Source organism: Rhinoraja longicauda, chromosome 5, assembly GCF_053455715.1.
Source record: "Rhinoraja longicauda isolate Sanriku21f chromosome 5, sRhiLon1.1, whole genome shotgun sequence".
In the NCBI taxonomy this organism is placed as follows: domain Eukaryota; kingdom Metazoa; phylum Chordata; class Chondrichthyes; order Rajiformes; family Arhynchobatidae; genus Rhinoraja; species Rhinoraja longicauda.
In genome coordinates, this window is record NC_135957.1 from 12583341 (window position 1) to 12602192 (window position 18852).

Consider the following 18852-nt stretch of genomic DNA (forward strand, 5'->3'; position numbering starts at 1 on the left):
CACTGAAACTGGCCCTTTGGTCTATCAGCCATCACCCCAATACACTTGCACTCTCCCACACACTACACACAACTCAACATTTCTATTTACCAAAACCAAATAACTTACAAGCCTGCGTGCCTTTCGAGTGTGGGAGGAAACCGGAGCACGCAGAGAAAACCCACTTTTGATTTGTGTGATGCTTGAAATTTCATCATGCTTTTAATTTAGACTTCAGACTTCAGAGAGACAGTAAGGAAACGGGCTCTTCGGCCCACCAAGTCCGCGCCGACCAGCGATCACCCCGTACATTAGCACTATCCTACACACTAGGGACAATTTACAATTTTACCAAAGCCAAATTAACCAACAAACCTGCACGTCTTTGAAGTGTGGGAGGAAACCGGCGCACCCAGGGAAAACCCACACAGTCATAGGGAGAACGTACAGACTCTGTACAGACAGCACCCGTAGTCAGGATCGAACCTGGGTCCCTGGTGCTGTGAAGCAGCAACTCTACCCCTGCGCCACTGTGCCGATGTTGTGGTGTTGGGGATAACGCCGGGTCAACAATGACTACACCGGCACACTCGTGTTAAGGTGAACTCTCATGATATGGTTTATTTGTAATGAAGGATGGTAGTGACGGATGGTGGTGATGAAAAGGTACAAGTCCACAAATCCCTCATCGTCCGTGAGGGGGCGCTGGTGAGCTCGGGCTTGTCCCGGCAGCTCAATCAGGAGTCAAGAGTGTTTTATTGTCGTATGGCAACAAAACAATGTCATTCTTATTTGCTGCAGCACAACAGAATATGTAAACATAGTACTCTGTCAACGACATAATAAACACCAAAAAAACATATGTGTACACACACACACACACACACACACACACACACACACACACACACACACACACACACACACACCTGTGATGCAACCGGTTAATATGCTCTCTACTGTACACCTGTAGAGGTTCAAGGCAGTATTCCTCTCCCTTCCACTTTCTCCGCCTTCCAGTTTCATTCTTCCTTTCTCCCCCTCCCTCTCTCCCCCTCCCTCTCACCCCCTCCCTCTCTCCCCCTCCCTCTTTCCCCCTCCCTCTCTCCCCCTCCCTCTCTCTCTCCCCTCCCTCTCTCCCCCTCCCGTTCCTCCCCCTCCCTCTCTCCCCCTCCCTCTCTCCCCCTCCCTCTCTCCCCCTCCCTCTCTCCCCCTCCCTCTCTCCCCCTCCCTCTCTCCCCTCCCTCTCTCCCCCTCCCTCTCTCCCCCTCCCTCTCTCCCCCTCCCTCTCTCCCCCTCCCTCTCTCCCCCTCCCTCTCTCCCCCTCCCTCTCTCCCCCTCCCTCTCTCCCCCTCCCTCTCTCCCCCTCCCCCTCCCTCTCTCCCCCTCCCTCTCTCCCCCCCTTTCTCTCCCCCCCTTTCTCTCCCTCTCTCCCTCCCTTTGTACCCTTCCTTCTCCCCCTCTCTCCCTTTCCCTCCCTCTCTCTCTCTCCCTTATTCTCCCTCTCTCCCTTTCTCTTTTCCTCTCCCTTTTTCTCTCCCTTTCTCTCTCTTCTCTCTCCCTTTCTCTCTCTCTTGCTCTTCCCGCTCTCCCCCTCCCAGCTACCCCCCCACTCTCCCCCCCCCTGCTCTCCGCCCCCCCGCTCTCCCCCTCTAACACTCCCCCTTTTTCTCTCCTCCCACCCACTTTCGCCCCTGAACTCCCTTGGTTTATAAGAACTCCCTTGGTTTATAAGGAGTGGGGCTGATGAGGAATAAACATGACGATCCTTCCACCCCATCAGCCAGTGGATCCTGTCACCTACAACAGGACCCCACTACTGGCCACATCTTCCCATCCCCTCCCCTTTCTGCGTTCCGCAGAGACTGTTCCCTCCATAACTCCCTGGTCCACTCGTCCCTTCCTACCCAAACCACCCCATCCCTGGGCACTTTTTCCCCAGCAACCGCAGGAGATCCAACACCTGTCCCTTTACCTTCCCCCTCAACTCCATCCAACGACCCAAACAGTCTTTCCAGGTGAGACAGAGGTTCACCTGCACCTCCTCCAACCTCATCTATTGTATCCGGTGCTCTAGATGTCAACTTCTTTACATCGGCGAAACCAAACGCAGGCTCGGCGATCGTTTCGCTCAACACCTTCACTCAGTCCGCCTTAACCAACCTGATCTCCCAGTGGCTGAGCACTTCAACTCCCCCTCCCAGTCTGACCTTTCTGTTAAGGGCCTCCTCCAGTGCCATAGTGAGGCCCACCGGAAATTGGAGGAACAGCACCTCATATTTTGTTTGGGCAGCTTGCAGCCCAGCGGTATGAACATCGACTTCTCCAACTTTAGATAGTTCCTCTGTCCCTCTCTTCCCCTCCCCCTTCCAGTTCTCCCTCTATCTTCCTGTCTCCACCTATATCCTTCCTTTGTCCCGCCCCCCTGACATCAGTCTGAAGAAGGGTCTCGACCCGAAACGTCACCCATTCCTTCTCTCCTGAGATGCTGCCTGACCTGCTGAGTTACTCCAGCATTTTGTGAATAAATCCAACAACAGCTAATTGGACCTTGATTACTGCGGGTGTCAGGGGTTATGGGAAGAAGGCAGGAGAATGGGGTTGAGAGGGAAAGATAGATCAGCCATGATTGAATGTTGGAGTAGACTTGATGGGCCGAATGGCCAAACTCTATCACATGAACATGAACCTATGACACAACTGTGGCTCCTGGGGCTGTATTAATAATATTATTATTATTACTTTAATATTATTATTACTTTAATTTGTTTCTGTTTTATTTTATTTTAAATTTGACTTTAAGAGTATGTCATAATAAAATTATTAGTAATTATATTATTATAATAATATTATTTCTTTATTTTGATCCAGTTATATTTTATTTTTAATTTTACTTTAAGAGTGATGTCAAATTATAATATTATTATTATTACTATATTATATTTTATTTTTTATTATTATAAATTTATAATTATAATCCAGTCTGAAGAGGGGTCCCAACCCGAAACGTCACCTATCCGTTTTCTCCAGGGATGCTGACTGACCCGCTGAGTTACTCCAGCACTTTGTGTCTGTGAAGTCATACATCTTGGAAATAGACCCGTCGACCCAACTTGCCCACACTGGCCAACATGCTCCATCTAAACTATTCCCTGTGTTTGACCCCTATCCATCTAAACCTGTCCTATCCATGTTCCTGTCTAATTGTTTCTTAAACATTGTGATAATCCCTGACTCAACAGCCTCCTCCGGCAACTCGTTCCATACACCCACTACCCTTTTCTTGAAAAAGTCACCCCTCCGATTCCTATAAAATCTTTCCCCCTTCACCTTAAACCTATGTCCTCTAGTTCTTGATTCCTCTATTCTGAGACTCTGTGCGTCTAACCACTCTATTCCTATCTTTGGTATAAACCAGCATATCTGCAGTTTCTTTTCATTACGCCAAATTAGCCTGTTTGGTTTTAAAACCGGATTGATATTCAACATGGAAGGGCAGAAAGCAAGTGTGTGTTTTGGTTGCAAGCATCCAAAGCAAAATGTATTTGTGCAGCTGAATGCCTTTCTTATCAGACACAGGTTCTCCTGATGGAATTAGCCAAACGTTAACGGGGATATTGTTAAATTTACATTACTCATAAAGACAGCAGGGAAGGCTGACATCAAGACTGCAATTGGTGCATTAAATATTGCCGTTGTCTGACTAGGATGTAGCTGAGGCAGGGGGTGGTGTTAGTTTATCACGGCAGAGCACAAGTAATTTTAAATAAAGCAAAATTCATGCTATGCCTGGTCTAACTAACTTCATTACAAAATTGCGTGACTGGAATACTCGACAGACGTTATAGCTGGCGTGGAGTGGCGTTGCGTTGGGAGGCTTGGGCGGCACTGTCTAGGGCAGTAGAGTGGCGCAGCGGTACAGTTGCTGCCTCACGGTGGCAGATACACGGGTTCAATCCTGACTACGGAGTTTGGCTGTCTGAACAGAGTTTGTACGTTCTGCATGGGTTTTCGCCGGGAGCTCCGGTTTCCTCCCACACTCCAAAGACGTGCAGGTTTGTCGGTTAATTGGCTTCGGTAAAATTATAAATTGTCCCTAGTGTGTAGAATAGTGTTAGTGTGTGGGGATCACTGGTCGACACGGACGCGGTGGGCCAAAGGGCCTGTTTCCACACTCTACCTCTAAACTAAACTAAACTAAACTAAGCTTGGAGCCTTGGTTCCTGATCAGCTAGACTGGAAACACAGGTGCCTGAATTATCAGATCTCAGACCTGACTTCCCAGTCCAGTGAACCTTTGTTTTTGTGGACCACTTTATCATGCATTTCAGTTTCAGTGGATGGTGCGACTGACCTTCACCATCAGGCTGGGCTGACACCGCCAGGCCCCGCCCGCACCGCCTCCCCGGCCGTCTCCAGGCTGGGCCTACCTAGCCACCGCCAGCCCAGCCCACACAGCTTCCTCGGATGTTTCCTGGCCACACCGTCACCACCACCGACCCTCACCCACACTGTACCTGCCCGCGGGCCACGATCATCTACTCCAACAATCCTCTCCTCTCCCCCGGCCGCCAGCAGCCCAGGGCCATCAACTCACCCACATTCCGGGCCCAGTTGCGGACAGAGAGTCTGAAGAAGGGCCTCAACCCGAAACGTCACCTGTCCATATTCACCAGAGATGCTGCTTGATCTGAATTACTCCAACACTTTGTGTCTTTTTTGTGGATTAACCAGCATCTGCATTTGTTTGTTTCTCCTCCTTATACAGTGGTAATCCCTTATCGGTTATAGTGGACAATCGGCAATAACTGACAAGACCCCCCCCCCCCCCCATGGTTGTGTTATAATGAGGGTTTACTGCATTACTGTCAACTACAAATGTTTAATTGTCCCTAGTGTGTAGGATAGCGCTCGGGTACAGCTGATCGCTGGTCAGTGTGGACTCAGTGGTGATGGACAGCATGTTATGGCGTGTTGAAGCCCCTTAGGAATTAACTTACATTTGATGCTATCTCAATAATCCCTACCTAAATTGAATTGAATATTTTATTGTCACATGAGACAAGTCACAGTGAAATTCTTTGCTTGCATCCCCACGGTATGCAAATAGTCGCCCATGAAGGGCACTAACAAAGTTACAAAGTCCTCCTTTGTTCTCCCCCCCCCCCCCCCCCCCCTCCCTCACGCAGGGTCCCCGTTGCTCTTCCACCTCCCTCACAGCGTTACCTCCACTCCGGGTCCTCCTTCGTTTCTTCCCCTGGCAGCGGTGTCCTCACTTCCACATGGTCCGTCCTCGTCAGTCGGTCGGCACCATCATTGACCGCCGCACCGGCCTCTCCACCTGTTGTAGTTGGCGTGCTTTGACGGCTTCTCTATCTGCTTCCCTTTACTTTAGCTGGTCACTGCGGCTCGCCGGATGCCATTGTGAATGGCCACATCAGCGGGGATGGTTTCAGCTATCGTGACACGGTTGTCTATCAGTGCAACCCAGGTTTCCGCCTCGTTGGTTCCTCCGTGAGAATTTGTCAACAGGACCATAAGTGGTCCGGGCAGCCAGCGGTCTGCGTCCGTAAGTACCTTTCCTTTGGTGAGAAAGTTCACGTTTCGGATCATCGAAGTTTTGCGGCAGTTGTCTTGTAATGTTTTCATACACATTCACCCCCGTGATCAGTCACTGGATGAAGTGACTGTGCTCCCTGATGACGAGCCCAAAGCCAGATGGTTATGTTGGCAGTTTCAACTTTGACATAAAAGGTTTTAATTATAGTTATTAATAACGAGAAACGTCTTGTCTGAAGAAGGGTCTTGACCCAAAACGTCATCTATTTCTTTTATTCAGAGCTGCTGTCTGACCTGATGAGTTACCCCAGCTTTTTGTGTCCAGCTTCCACTATTGCTTGCCAGTGTCCAATTTCACACTGAATACAAATCTGTTTTCCTTTCAAAGATTAAATCCTTTCCTCATCATCAATGCAAGGCCATCACCACAACTTCTGACACCGTTGGCTGGTGAAAAGGAATTCAAGAGAAATGATAGTCAAAGAGTGATACAGCTTGGAAACAGGCCCTTCAGCCCAACTTGCCCACACCGGCCAACATATCCCGTCTACACTAGTCCCACCTGCCTGCATTTGGCCAATATCCCTCTAAACCTGTCTTACCCATGTACCTGTCCAAATGTTTTTTAAACATTGTGATAGTTCTTCCTCAACTATCTCCTCCGGCAGCTTATTCCATACACCCACCACCCTTTATGTAAAAAAAACCCTTGTTGCTCGAGGTTACCTATAAATCTTTCCACATCACACCTTAAACCTATGTCCTCTGGCTCTCAATTCCACTACTCTGGGTAAAAGACTGTGCATTTACCCGTTATTTTCCTCTCATGATTTTGTATGCCTCTATAAGATCACTCCTCATCCTTCTGCGCTGCAAGGAGTAAGGTCCAAGCCGCCCAACCTCTCTCTAGAGCTCGGGCCCTCGGGTCCTGGCCATATCCTCATAAATCTCTGCACACCTTCCAGCTTACAGTTGTATAAGTCATTAATGAGGCCACATTTAGAGTATTGTGTTCAGTTTTGGGCACCATGTTATAGAAAATAAGTTTCCAAGCCCGAAAGGATGCAGAGAAGATTTACGAGGACATTGCCAGGACTTGGGCATGAGCTGTAGGGAGAGGTTGAACAGGCTAGGACTCCATTCCATGGAGCACAGGAGGATGAGGGGTGGTCTTATAGAGGTGTAAAAAATCATGAGAGGAATTGATCAGGTAAAAGCACAGTCAGAGATCACCCTGCACACTAGCACTGTCCTACACACTAGGGACATAGAAAATAGGTGCAGGAGGAGGCCATTCAGCCCTTCGAGCCAGCACAGCAATTTACAATTTTACAGAAGCCAATTAGCCTACAAACCTGCGCATCTTTGGTATCTGGGAGGAAACCGGAGCACCCGGAGAAAACCCACGCTGTCACAAGGAGAACGTACAAACTCCGTACAGACAGTACCCGTAGTCAGGATCGACTAACCCAGGGTAACTGGTGCTGTGAGGCAGCAGCTCCACCACTGCACCATTGGGCTGCCCATTTTAGTTTAGTTTAGCGAAGCAGCATGGAAATGGAGACTTCAGTCGACTACTAGTTCTATGTTATCCACACTTTCGCGTCCTACACTCATGGTGATTTACAGAAGCCAATTAACCTGCAAACTTGCATGTCTTTGGAGTGTGGGAGGAAAATGGAGCACCGGAAGAAAACCCAGGGTGAATGTACAAACTCCGCACAGAGTGTACTCGTGGTCAGGGTTGAACCCGGGTCTCTGGCGCTGTGAGGCAGCAACTCTAACGCTGCGTCACCGTGCCTCCCACTTATGTAATCTGTTTAGAAAGAAAGGGGAAGAATGGACCTAAATAAAGAGGGATGCTGTTAAATTGGAACAGCAGAGGAAGGGGAGGGTTCAATTCAATCATTGAATGATACTTTATGGTCACTTGTACCTAGGTACAGTGAAATCCTTCATTTTGCATACCACACACAATGTATACAGTGAGTCGCCACGTTTCGGACTTATAAAAGTGCCAATTAGTGTCATGTTGGTCCCTGTTCGTTCTCGGAGCCTCACCCGCCGAGCCCCTCTTTGTTCTCGGAGACCCCTCCCCCCTCACCTCTGTTGTACAATGAGGGGAGGGTGTTAATGGTGTGAAGATGATGGGAATGATGGTGCAGGTTAAAGATGGGAAAGAGACAGGATGATAGGAGGCTGAGAGGTTTTGTTGGAAGAAGGGTGCCTGTGCATGGGTGTGTGTGTGCGTGTGTGGGTATGTGTGCATGTGTGTCTATATATGTATATATATAGATATGTTTATAGATAGATGGACAGATAGATAGACAGACAGACAGACAGAAAGGCACATGCATACCACAGGTGATACTTAACTCTGTGTGTGCGTGTGCGTATATCTTTGTGTCTGTGTCTGTGTGCCCGTTTGTGGACCAGAGGGTGCAGCTTACTTGAAATCAAAGGATTCAATGTTCAAGACTCGTTTAAGGTTAATGGTTTTGATCAGGTTATTTCTGTTTCTCTGTTAACACCGTCTACCCTGACTTTGTTTCAGCGATCACATGTGGGCATCCTGGCAATCCAGTTCCTGGCAGAACAAATGGCACCCAGTTCAATCTCAACGATGTTGTCAACTTCACCTGCAGTAAGGGGTATCTGCCCCATGGGGCACTGCGGGCTCAGTGTCGAGCGAATGGGCAGTGGAGCAGCCCAGTCCCAGCGTGTCAAGGTAAGAACAGCACCTGCACATTTCTGTATTTTAACCTGGAGAGATATATCCACAATGAAGGGTTTGGGTCATCTTGTTTTGAATGCTGAGTGCTGATTTTTTATAGTCCATAAGTCATAGGAGCAGAATTAGGCCATTCGGCCCATCAATTCTACTCCACCATTCAATCATGGCTGATCTTTCTTTCCCTTTCAACCCCATTATCCAGCCTTCTTCCCATAACCCCTGACACCTGTACTAATCAAGATCCAATTAGCTGTTGTTGGATTTATTCACAAAATGCTGGAGTAACTCAGCAGGTCAGGCAGCATCTCAGGAGAGAAGGAATGGGTGACGTTTCGGGTCGAGACCCTTCTTCAGACTGATGTCGGGGGCGAGACAAAGGAAGGATATAGGTGGAGACAGGAAGGTAGATCAAGAATCTATCTAACTAATCTAACTAATCAAGAATCTCCACCTTGAAAATATCCATTGATTTGGCCTCCAAGGCCCTCTGTGACAATGAATTCCACAGATTCAAGATCCACTGACTGAAGAAATTGAATGAATGAATGAATGAATGAATGAATGAATGAATGAATAAGTTTATTGGCCAAGTATGTGCATATACAAGGAATGTGCCTTGGTGCTCCGCTCACAAATGACAACACAAACATACAGTTAACTCCTCCTCATCTCATTTCTAAAGGTACGTCCTTTTATTCTAAGGCAATGACCTCTGGTCCTAGACTCTCCCACTAGTGGAAACATGGTCTCCACATCCACTCTTTCCAGGCCTTTCACTATTCGGTAAGTTTCAATGAGGACCCATTCAATGAGGTCAATGATATCCCCACATGAAAACCTCTCATAGTTGTTATTTCTTCCTTGTTCACTGTTTCAAGGTTCCATTTCATTTTGTACAACATTCATAAAAATACCACATTTATAAGTCATAGGAGCAGAATTAGGCCATTCAGCCCATCAAGTCTACTCTGCCAATAAATCATGGCTGATCTATCCTTCCCTCTCAATCCCATTCTCCTGCCTTCTCCCCATAATTTCTGACACCCTTACAAATCAAGAATCTGTCAATCTCTGCTTTAAAAATACCCATTGACTTGGCCTCCACAGCCGTCAGTGGCAATGAATTCCACAGATTGGCCACCCTCTGACTAAAGAAATTCCTTGTCCTCTCCTTTCTAAAGGTACGTCCCTTTAATCTTCTCCCTCTTTCCCGTTACCATTGGCTTAGATAGGAGTTGTTGACCACAAAAATCCACTTCAGCAGCAACATATTGAATCAAAAGCACGTAAGGGATAGGAGTGCCAGTGAAGTGGGGAGAAAGCTGCACTGGTTACAACCCATGAGCAAGGATGTGCAGACATTGCCTTGGGTTCTCATAAAATATCAGTTTGTGGACGCAGCCCAGACCATCAAACAAACCAACCTCCCTTCCATTGACTCCATCTACACTTCACGCTGCCTCAGCAAAGCCAGCAGCATAATCAAGGACCAGTCTCACCCCGGTCACTCCCTCTTCTCCTCTCTCCCACCAGGCAGAAGGTACAGAAGTGTGAAAACGCACACCTCCAGATTCACAGACAGTTTCTTTCCAGTCATCAGGCAACTGAACCATCCTATCACTGACGAGAAAATGGCCCTGAGCTACCATCTACTGCACTGGAGACCCTCAGACTATCTTTAATCAGACTCCACTAGACTTTATCGTGCACTGAACATTATTCCCTTGATCATGTGTCTGCACACTGGACAACTCGATTGTAATCGTTTCTCATCTTTCTGCTGACTGGTTAGCACACAACTAAAAGCTTTTCACTGTATCTCGCTACACAGGACAATAAACTAAACTAAACTAATCATGAATACCGTTGAGATTTCAGGCATGTAAGCATGCAGGAATAGACAGAGAGGGTTTATTTTTTAAGTTTCTGTTGAACTCAGTCAAACGTCATTGGCATAACTATTAAACGTGACGTGTTTGTAAAGATTGCAGATTGAAGGCTGTATTGACATTTACAAGGTTAAACTTTTACACATTTGAGGGTGAGATCATCGATTGACTTCAAACTGAAGTAGTTTCTATCTACTTTCTGTCTGCTAACAAGCCAAAGAATGTCTTATTACATTCCATCACATATAGCGCTATAACTTGCCTCAATGAAGTCTATAATAGGTACCTAGTCATGGCTCTGATAAAACATGCTTTAGGTTTTACTGTAGACTTTAGAGATACAACACCCTTTCCCCCCCCCCAAAATTAAACTATTCAGATAGTAAAAAATGCACACAAAACAAAAACAGTGCAAAAACTCTTCACTCTCAGCGGCTATACACATATTCCTTCTATCCACAGATGCTGACTGTCCCGCTGAGTTATTCCAGCATTTTGTGTGTATCTTTGGTGTAAACCAGCATCTGCAGTTCTTTCCTACGCATATATTAATTAGAGTAGTATTTGGTCACAAACCCATCATTATACCCGGCACCCTTGCCACTCATGTGGCCCGCTGGGGTGATATCCCTTCCCTTGTTTGAGGTGTGCCTCCACCAGACCTTGCCCCCCCCCCCCAATGTGTAGCTGAGGAAGGATCCGAGAATGTGGTCCTCCCCCACAGAGCCTTGCCATTGGCCGCACCAGGCTACCGTGCATCCCTCAGCACGTATTCCAGCAGTCTGGTAACTGGCTGCTGGAAGGGCAGCAACTCGGTGAAAGACACCTCTTGTCTGCCCAAACCTTGTTGATCTCCCAGTGGTGAGAGGTGTCCATCAGGGAATGTTGCCGACTGGCCCATTCCTTAACAGTGCGTACTGGGAAACACTCTGAGAGAGCCCAAAGTGCTTCAAAGATTCGCAGAACCCACGGCATTTTTATATTCCCACGACACAATAGTTAAATGTAGATTTTACACCTTTCACCTTTTAAGGGATTCACCATTGATCACCGTTTAACCTTCTGTTTCCTGTTACAGTACGTTTGGAATTTACACCTGATATGTCCATTTATCGGCTTTCCTGACATCCTCAATTGTTGGCCTCTTTTCCCATCATGCTTTCACAGTACATTAGCTCTTGGGTTAAACATATTACAAACTACTCGTTTTTCTTCTAATGTTCTGAATTTCCTACATCATATTTATTCATTAGAAGGTGATAGGAACAATAAAATAATTCCATATCGATTGGAGTGTACGTACATAGTTCCTTGAAAGTGACATCGCAGGTGAGATAGGGTGGTCAAGAAGGCTTTTCGCACTTTGGCCTTCATAACAGGTATAACAGAGCTTTATTTGTCGTTCGGTACCGAAGTACCGAACGAAACTACATAGCAGTCATAGAAAAAAAAAGAACACAAGACACATAACCCCAACACAAACGTCCATCACAGTGATTCCAAACACCCCCTCACTGTGATGGAGGCAACAAAACTTCCACTCTCTTCCCCACGCCCACGGACAGACAGCTCGTCCCCGACCGACCCGCACAGTCCCCGCACCGGGCGCTGAAACGTCCCGCGGCCGAACCGGGCGATGAAAAGCCCGCGACCAAGCCTTGCGCAGCTAAGTCCCGTGGTCGAGCCGCACCGGGCGATGTCAAGTCCGCAGTCGAGCCGCACCAGCGATGAAAAGCCCCGCAGTTGAGCTGCACCGGGCGATGTTAAGCCCCGCAGCCGAGCTGCACCGGGCACTGTTAAGTCCAGCGGCCAAGCCGCACCGGGATGTAAAGTCCAGCGGCCAAGCCGCACCGGGATGTAAAGTCCAGCGGCCAAGCCGCACCGGGATGTAAAGTCCAGCGGCCAAGCCGCACCGGGATGTAAAGTCCAGCGGCCAAGCCGCACCGGGATGTAAAGTCCAGCGGCCAAGCCGCACCGGGATGTAAAGTCCAGCGGCCGAGCCGCACCTGGATGTAAAGTCCAGCGGCCAAGCCGCACCGGGATGTAAAGTCCAGCGGCCGAGCCGCAGCGGGCGATGTTAGGCCCCGCAGCCGAGCCGCACCCCGCGCCGTGAGGAAGAGAAAAGTTCCCCCCCCCCCCACACCCACCCATCAGCCAGAGTATTGAGTATAGAGGTTGGGATGTTATGTTACAGTTGGACAAGACATTGGTAAAGTACATTTGGAGTGTTGTGTTCAGTTTTGGTTACGCTGTTATAGGAAAGATGTTTTTAAGTTGGAAAGGGAGCAGAGAAGAATTAGGAAGACGTTGCCAGGACTCCAGGGCCTGAGCTATACGGAGAGATTGAGCAGGAGGATTTATACCTTTGTGCGCCGGAGGATAAGGGGTATTCTTATAGAGGTTTATAAGATCATGAGTGGAATAAATAGGTTAAATGCACAGTCTTTTACCCAAGTAGGGGAATCAAGAACCAGAGGACATGGGTTTAAGGTCAGAGGGGATAAATTTAACAGAAGCCTGAGCGACAATTTTTTCACACAATGCGCAGTGGGATATGGAACGAGTGGCTGGAGGAGGTAGTTGAGGCAGATATTATCACAACATTTAAGAAACATTTAGAAAGGTACATGGATGGGGTATGTTTAGAGGCATATGGGGCAAATGCAGGCAGGTGGGACTAGTGTAGATGAGACATCTTGGTTGGGCCAAATGGCCTGTTTCCATGCTGTATGACTCTGACTCTGATACCTTACCTTCCAACACATGACTCTGTAGCAAGTGAAGCATCCAAGATAAAGAAGCAGGAATGCTTAATCTATAAAAACCCATGACATCCAATTTGAACAATATGCTTTACCCACAATTCTTTGTATTATTTCTCATTAGGTTGATTGCTTTCTGAACTTCCAAATTTAAATAATTCATTCTGCAAAGGTAATTATTTTGGCTTTTAATATATTGTAGACCAAGATAGCCCAAATACATCAGGCACTAGTCACTAGTGACTAAAAGGGAACTGAGATATGATCAAATTAGATTCCTGGTGAGCGAGCCTAATTGAGAAATAAAGGCAATTATTAGGTAGATAACGTTTACATATGCATGTGCATAATGGACAGCAAAGGCAAAGGGCGGCAGAGTAGCGCAGCAGCAGAGTTGCTGCCTTACAACTGCAGATATCCAGGTTCGATCCTGACTATGGGTGCCATCCGAACAGCATTTGTACGTTCTCCCTGTGACTGCGTGGGTTTTCTCCAGGTGCTCCGGTTTCCTCCCACACTCCAAAGACGTGCAGGTTTGTAGGTTAATTGGCTTCAGTAAAATTGTAAATTGTCCTTAGTGTTAGTGTGTGGGGGGTCACTGGATGGTGCGGACTCGATGGGCAGAAGGGCCTGTTTCTCAGTTGTATGACTCTGTGACACTCTTTTTCATTTGTTAGGACCAAGCAAGGTTAAATAGTATCAGTGATGTTTGACCATTTGAGTGCAATGCCTCATTGATCACTGAAGAATGTAGTCGATCTTTGTGGGATAAATAAAGATACACCAAGTGAAAAGCATGTGAACCTGTACAAAACATTTTTAATGTAAGTTATAAGTTATTTCACGTCTGAAACAACGCCATTGTTACAGCTATCAACTATAGGAGAAATTGAGAGATGTTGTTACCAAGCATCAAGGAAATTGAAAACTTAAAACAAAATTGGAAATAATGAGTGAGTCATCGAGTCAAGCAGTGCGGAAACAGGCCCATCGGCCTGACTTGACCATGCTGACCAGCATGTCCCATATACACTCATCCCACCTGCTTATGTTACATAGAAACATAGAAAATAGGTGCAGGTGGAGGCCATTCGGCCCTTTGAGCCAGCACCACCATTCATTGTGATCATGGCTGATCATCCACAATCAGTAACTTGTGCCCAACTTCTCCCCATATCCCCTGATTCCACTAGTCCCCAGAGCTCTATCTAACTCTCTCTTAAATTCATCCAGTGATTTGGCCTCCACTGCCCTCTATGGCAGAGAATTCCACAAAATCACAACTCTCTGGGTGTAAAAGTTCCTTCTCACCTCAGTTTTAAATGACCTCCCCTTTATTCTAAGACTGTGGCCCTCGGTTCTGGACTCCCCCAACATTGGGAACATTTTTCCTGCATCTAGCTTGTCCAGTGCCTTTATAATTTTATATGCCTCTATAAAATCCCCTCTCAACCTTCTAATCTCCAGTGAATACAAGCCTCGTCTTTTCAATCTTTCCTCATATGACAGTCCCGCCATCCCGGGGATCAATCTCGTGAACCTACGCTGCACTGCCTCAATTACAAGGATGTCCTTCCTCAAATTAGGAGATCAAAACTGTACACAATACTCCAGATGTGGTCTTACCAGGGCCCATCTATATACTAAAACTCTCGTTTGTTTGTTTGTTTGATCCTGAACTACAGCCATAACGGTACACAATAGCGTGATGATTTAAGGCCCACCTTGCTCACCGTCATCCCTTTGGTGCTAATGGAAGAAGTTTAATTGAAATCAGTGTTATATTTTTTAATTTATTCACATTTTAAAGTTCAAATTTATTTCCTAGGGAGGGACGGAGGGAGGGAGAGAAAGGGGTTGAGGGGGAGGGAGGGGGGATGCGGGTTGGGGGGGAGGGATGGGAGGGGGGAGGGAGGGAGGGGCAGAGGAGGGGAGGGGGGGAAGTGGAATGGGGAGGGGGGGGGAGGAGAGGGTACTGCACCAATGCAGGAGAGGTTTGGGCCCAATGGGTCCACTTGGTCTAGTATCCCTCTAAACCTGTCCTATGTACCTGTCCAAAGGTTTTAAAAAGGTTGTGATGGTCCCTGCCTCAATTACCTTCTTCAGCAGCTCGTTCCATGTACCCACTACCCTTTGTGTGAAAATGCCTTTCAGGTTCCTTTTAAGTCAGCCAATATGTACAGCAAAAGAAAAAGCACAAATTTATATTTCACGTCAATGGTTTTGCAGGAGGAAATGCAAAGCACTGTCGTAATGTCTGACCAGGTACTAGCACAACATTTAAAAAAGATATAGACAGGTACATGGATAGGATGGGTTTGGAGTTATATGGGCTAAATGCAGGCAGGTGGGACTAGTGTAGATGGGACATGTTGGTCGATGTGGGCAAGTTGGGCCGAAGGGCCTGATTCCACGCTGAATGACTCAATGACTACTGTAACTATAAAGCAGAATGGATAAAGAAACCTATTGAATTCCCCCGAGGATGTATCAAGATCCAAAGCAATGAGTAATAGATAGACAGGCAGAGTCAAATGAAAAATGGATTGAAACGTGGATAGGTGGAAGGCATACTAGGCAACACAGCTCATGAGAAAGGAGCACATAATTAACTTTTTAAAAAGTCAAACTGGTTGAAGCACATTTCCTTGGCAGTGATGTGAGATTGGCAAGATTAGATGGGCCATCTGTTCCCCTGTTTGTTGATTATCCTTTAAGTTGAAGTTACTGGGAAGGGAAATCACAGGAGTCCATTGACAGGCTTGGCCGTCTGCTCTAGTCCTTTCATCCGAAATCAAAAGTCTCAGCTTTTGAAAACACTATTACAAGCACAAAGGAGGATGGTGCATATGTTATTGCCTGCTTATTGCTAAGGTCAAAAGTGATAATTCCCTCCAATGTGTCGTCAGAACATTTTAAATGCAAATAATTTCACACTTTGGAGGGAAGTCAAATCAAAAGAAAGATCTCATTATACTCAACCTGAAGGATTAAACTTGGGCAAACGGGACTAGTTTAGGTGAGGCATCTTGTTCGTTTGGACGAGTTGGCAATCCTGACCTTGGGTGCAGTCTGTGAGGAGTTTGTACGTTCTCCCTGTGACTGCATGGGTTTTCTCCAGGTGCTCCAGTTTCCTCCCACATTCCAAAGATGTGTAGGTTTGTAGGTCAATTGGTTTCGGTAAATGGTTCCTCGTGTGTCGGAAATAACCCGTGTACAAGTGGTCGCTGGTGGGTGGAAGGGCCTCGTTACATGATGTATCTCTAAACTAAACTGGAGATACAGGTTATTTACACATAGCAGTTTCAAGCTGTGTTAGCAACAACACAATACTTTGAGCTTTATGTTTGGCCATTTGAACACTGCTTGGGGCTCAGCCAACTATCATCAGGCAAAGACAGTGTTTGGCAGGAGCTAACCTACCTCCAAAGAAGTCATCTTCCACATGTTGAGTTGCATTACTGCTGCAAACGACAGTGCTTATACATTCTCTTTACTTCTCAAGGTGAATGGCAATTTGGACTCAAAAACATCCAGAATCCAAGTAGGCCTTTTTTAAGCCAACAGGCAAGCCCTAGGGGAATGAATTATGTGTTTATATTCACTGATACAGCACGGAAACAGACATAGAAACATAAAAAATAGGTGTCATTCAGCCCTTCGAGCCAGCACTGTCATTCAATATGATCATGGCTAATGATCCAAAATCAGTACCCCATTCCTTCTTTTTCCCCATATCCCTTGATTCCGTTAGCCCTAAGAGTTAAATCTAACTCTCTCTTGAAAACATCCAGTGAATTGGCCTCCACTGCCTTCTGTGGCAGAAAACATCGAGAACATTTTTCCTGCATCTACCCTGTCCAATCGCTCAAGAATGTTTCTATAAGATCCCCTTTCATCCATCTAAATTCCAGTGAATACAAGCCCAGTTGACCCATTCTTTCAGCATATATCAGTCCCGCCATCCCGGGAATTAACCTGGTGAACCTACGTTGCACTCCCTCAATAGCAAGAATGTCCTTCCTCAAATTAGGAGACCAAAACTGCACACAGTACCCCAGGTGCGGTCTCACCAGGGCCATATACAACTGCAGTAGGATTTTCTTGCTCTTCAACTCAAATCCTCTCGCAATCCTCTGGCCCACTGAGTCCGTGCCAATCTGTGATCTCCCCATACATTAGCATTACACTACTGTATTTATTTACCACTGTAATCATGTTTGCTCTGCTACAAAGAGTAAAGTTGTATATATAAATGTGTTGTATAAGATAGAACTTTACAGCCCAACGCACTTTCAAAATGGTGAACTCGGGAGCATTGATTTAAACATCTTAGGCGTGAACGTTCATAGCTGTGATGCAAACATTGAAATGAATTAGGTATTTGGAAAGTAAACCTGATTATCTTTTCTGCATCGGCAAATAGACAAGCCATGCGTGAGATCGTAAAATAGAAAAAGTAACATTGTTATCAACCAGCTAAATAAACTCATTAAACATTTCATCTGTTCTGCTTTACTGAGAGGCATCAAAAATGTTTTTGCTATATGGGTGGATATAGAAATGCTCATATATTTCAATCATGTTCATTCCATTCTACATCAATCATTTCCATTCTACATTTCCTTGATGATCGTCCCCTTTAATCTGTGTTTTCACACCTTACCCTTCCATATCTCTAGACTCCCTCTCCCCCGACTCTCAGTCTGAAGAAGGGTGTTGATCCGCAACGGCAACCGTTCCTTCTCTCCAGAGATCTTGACTGTCCCACCTAGTTTCGTTTAGCTTAGAGATACAGTGTGGAAACAGGCCCTGCAGCCCACCGAGTCTATACCGACCAGCGATCCCTACACACTATCCTACTCACACTGGGGACAATTTATATTTATAGAAATCCAATTAACCAACAAACCTGTAAGTCTTTGAAATGTTGGAGGAAACCGAAGATCTCAGAAAAAGCTCATGCAGTCATGGGGACAACGTATGGACTTCGTATAGACAGCACCCGTAGTCGGGATCGAACCCGAGCCGCTGGTGCTGAAAGCACTGCAAGGCAGCAGTTCAACCACTGTGCCAATGGAGTTACTCCAGCATTTTGTGTCTATCTTCAGTGTAAATCAGCATCTGTGGTTCCTTCCTGCACATAATTAATTGGGCTGACAGAAATAAGGAATACAATGGGGAAAAAAGAATACAATAATTCCTCTTCCCCCGTCTCCATCTAACATTAAAAGTGTATGGTCACTTTTTAATGTCAATGGGCAATCATTATGTTTGCGTTCACAAATGAAAATCAAATAACGGCACAATTTTAAAGAAGGGGAATGAGATGAACCAACGTCAAAGGGGCCATAAATAGTCAAGTCAAGAGAGTTTTATTGCCATATGTCCCAGATGGAACAATGGAATTCATACATCCAGCAGCACAACAGAATATGTAAACATAGTACTCTGTAAACAATATAATAAATGAGACAAAAAGTAATTTCTCTCTCTCTCTCTCTCTCTCTCTCTCTCTCTCTCTCTCTCTCTCTCTCTCTCTCTCTCTCTCTCTCTCTCTCTCTCTCTCTCCCTATATATATATATATATATATATATAGATACACACACACACGTACAGTATGCATATCTATGTATGTATATGTATGTATGGGGATACTGTATACATATATATACGCATGCAGTATACCCATAAGCGCACGCCCACACACACACATACAGTATGCATATCTATGTATGTAAATGTATGTATGGGGATACCGTATGCATATATATATTTGCGTATGCAATATACCCATAAACACACACGCGTGCACACACGCATACACGCACACACACACACGTGCACACAAACACACACACTACATAATTTTCCAACTGATTTGTCGACTGGTATGGAAGGAAGGACATTGAAATCACCAGTGAAACA

The 18852-nt window shown here is 46.1% G+C and overlaps 1 protein-coding gene across 1 annotated transcript in view; it reads left to right on the top strand.

Annotated features, from left to right (window-relative positions):
• The window catches only part of LOC144593406 (CUB and sushi domain-containing protein 1-like), a 1892487-nt gene that overhangs the window by 1750060 nt on the left and 123575 nt on the right, over positions 1 to 18852 (top strand). The window contains exons 53-54 of the mRNA XM_078398909.1: positions 5375 to 5548; positions 8093 to 8266. Of these exons, the coding sequence (XP_078255035.1) occupies positions 5375 to 5548; positions 8093 to 8266 (348 nt within the window). The remainder of the gene's footprint in view (positions 1 to 5374; positions 5549 to 8092; positions 8267 to 18852) is intronic.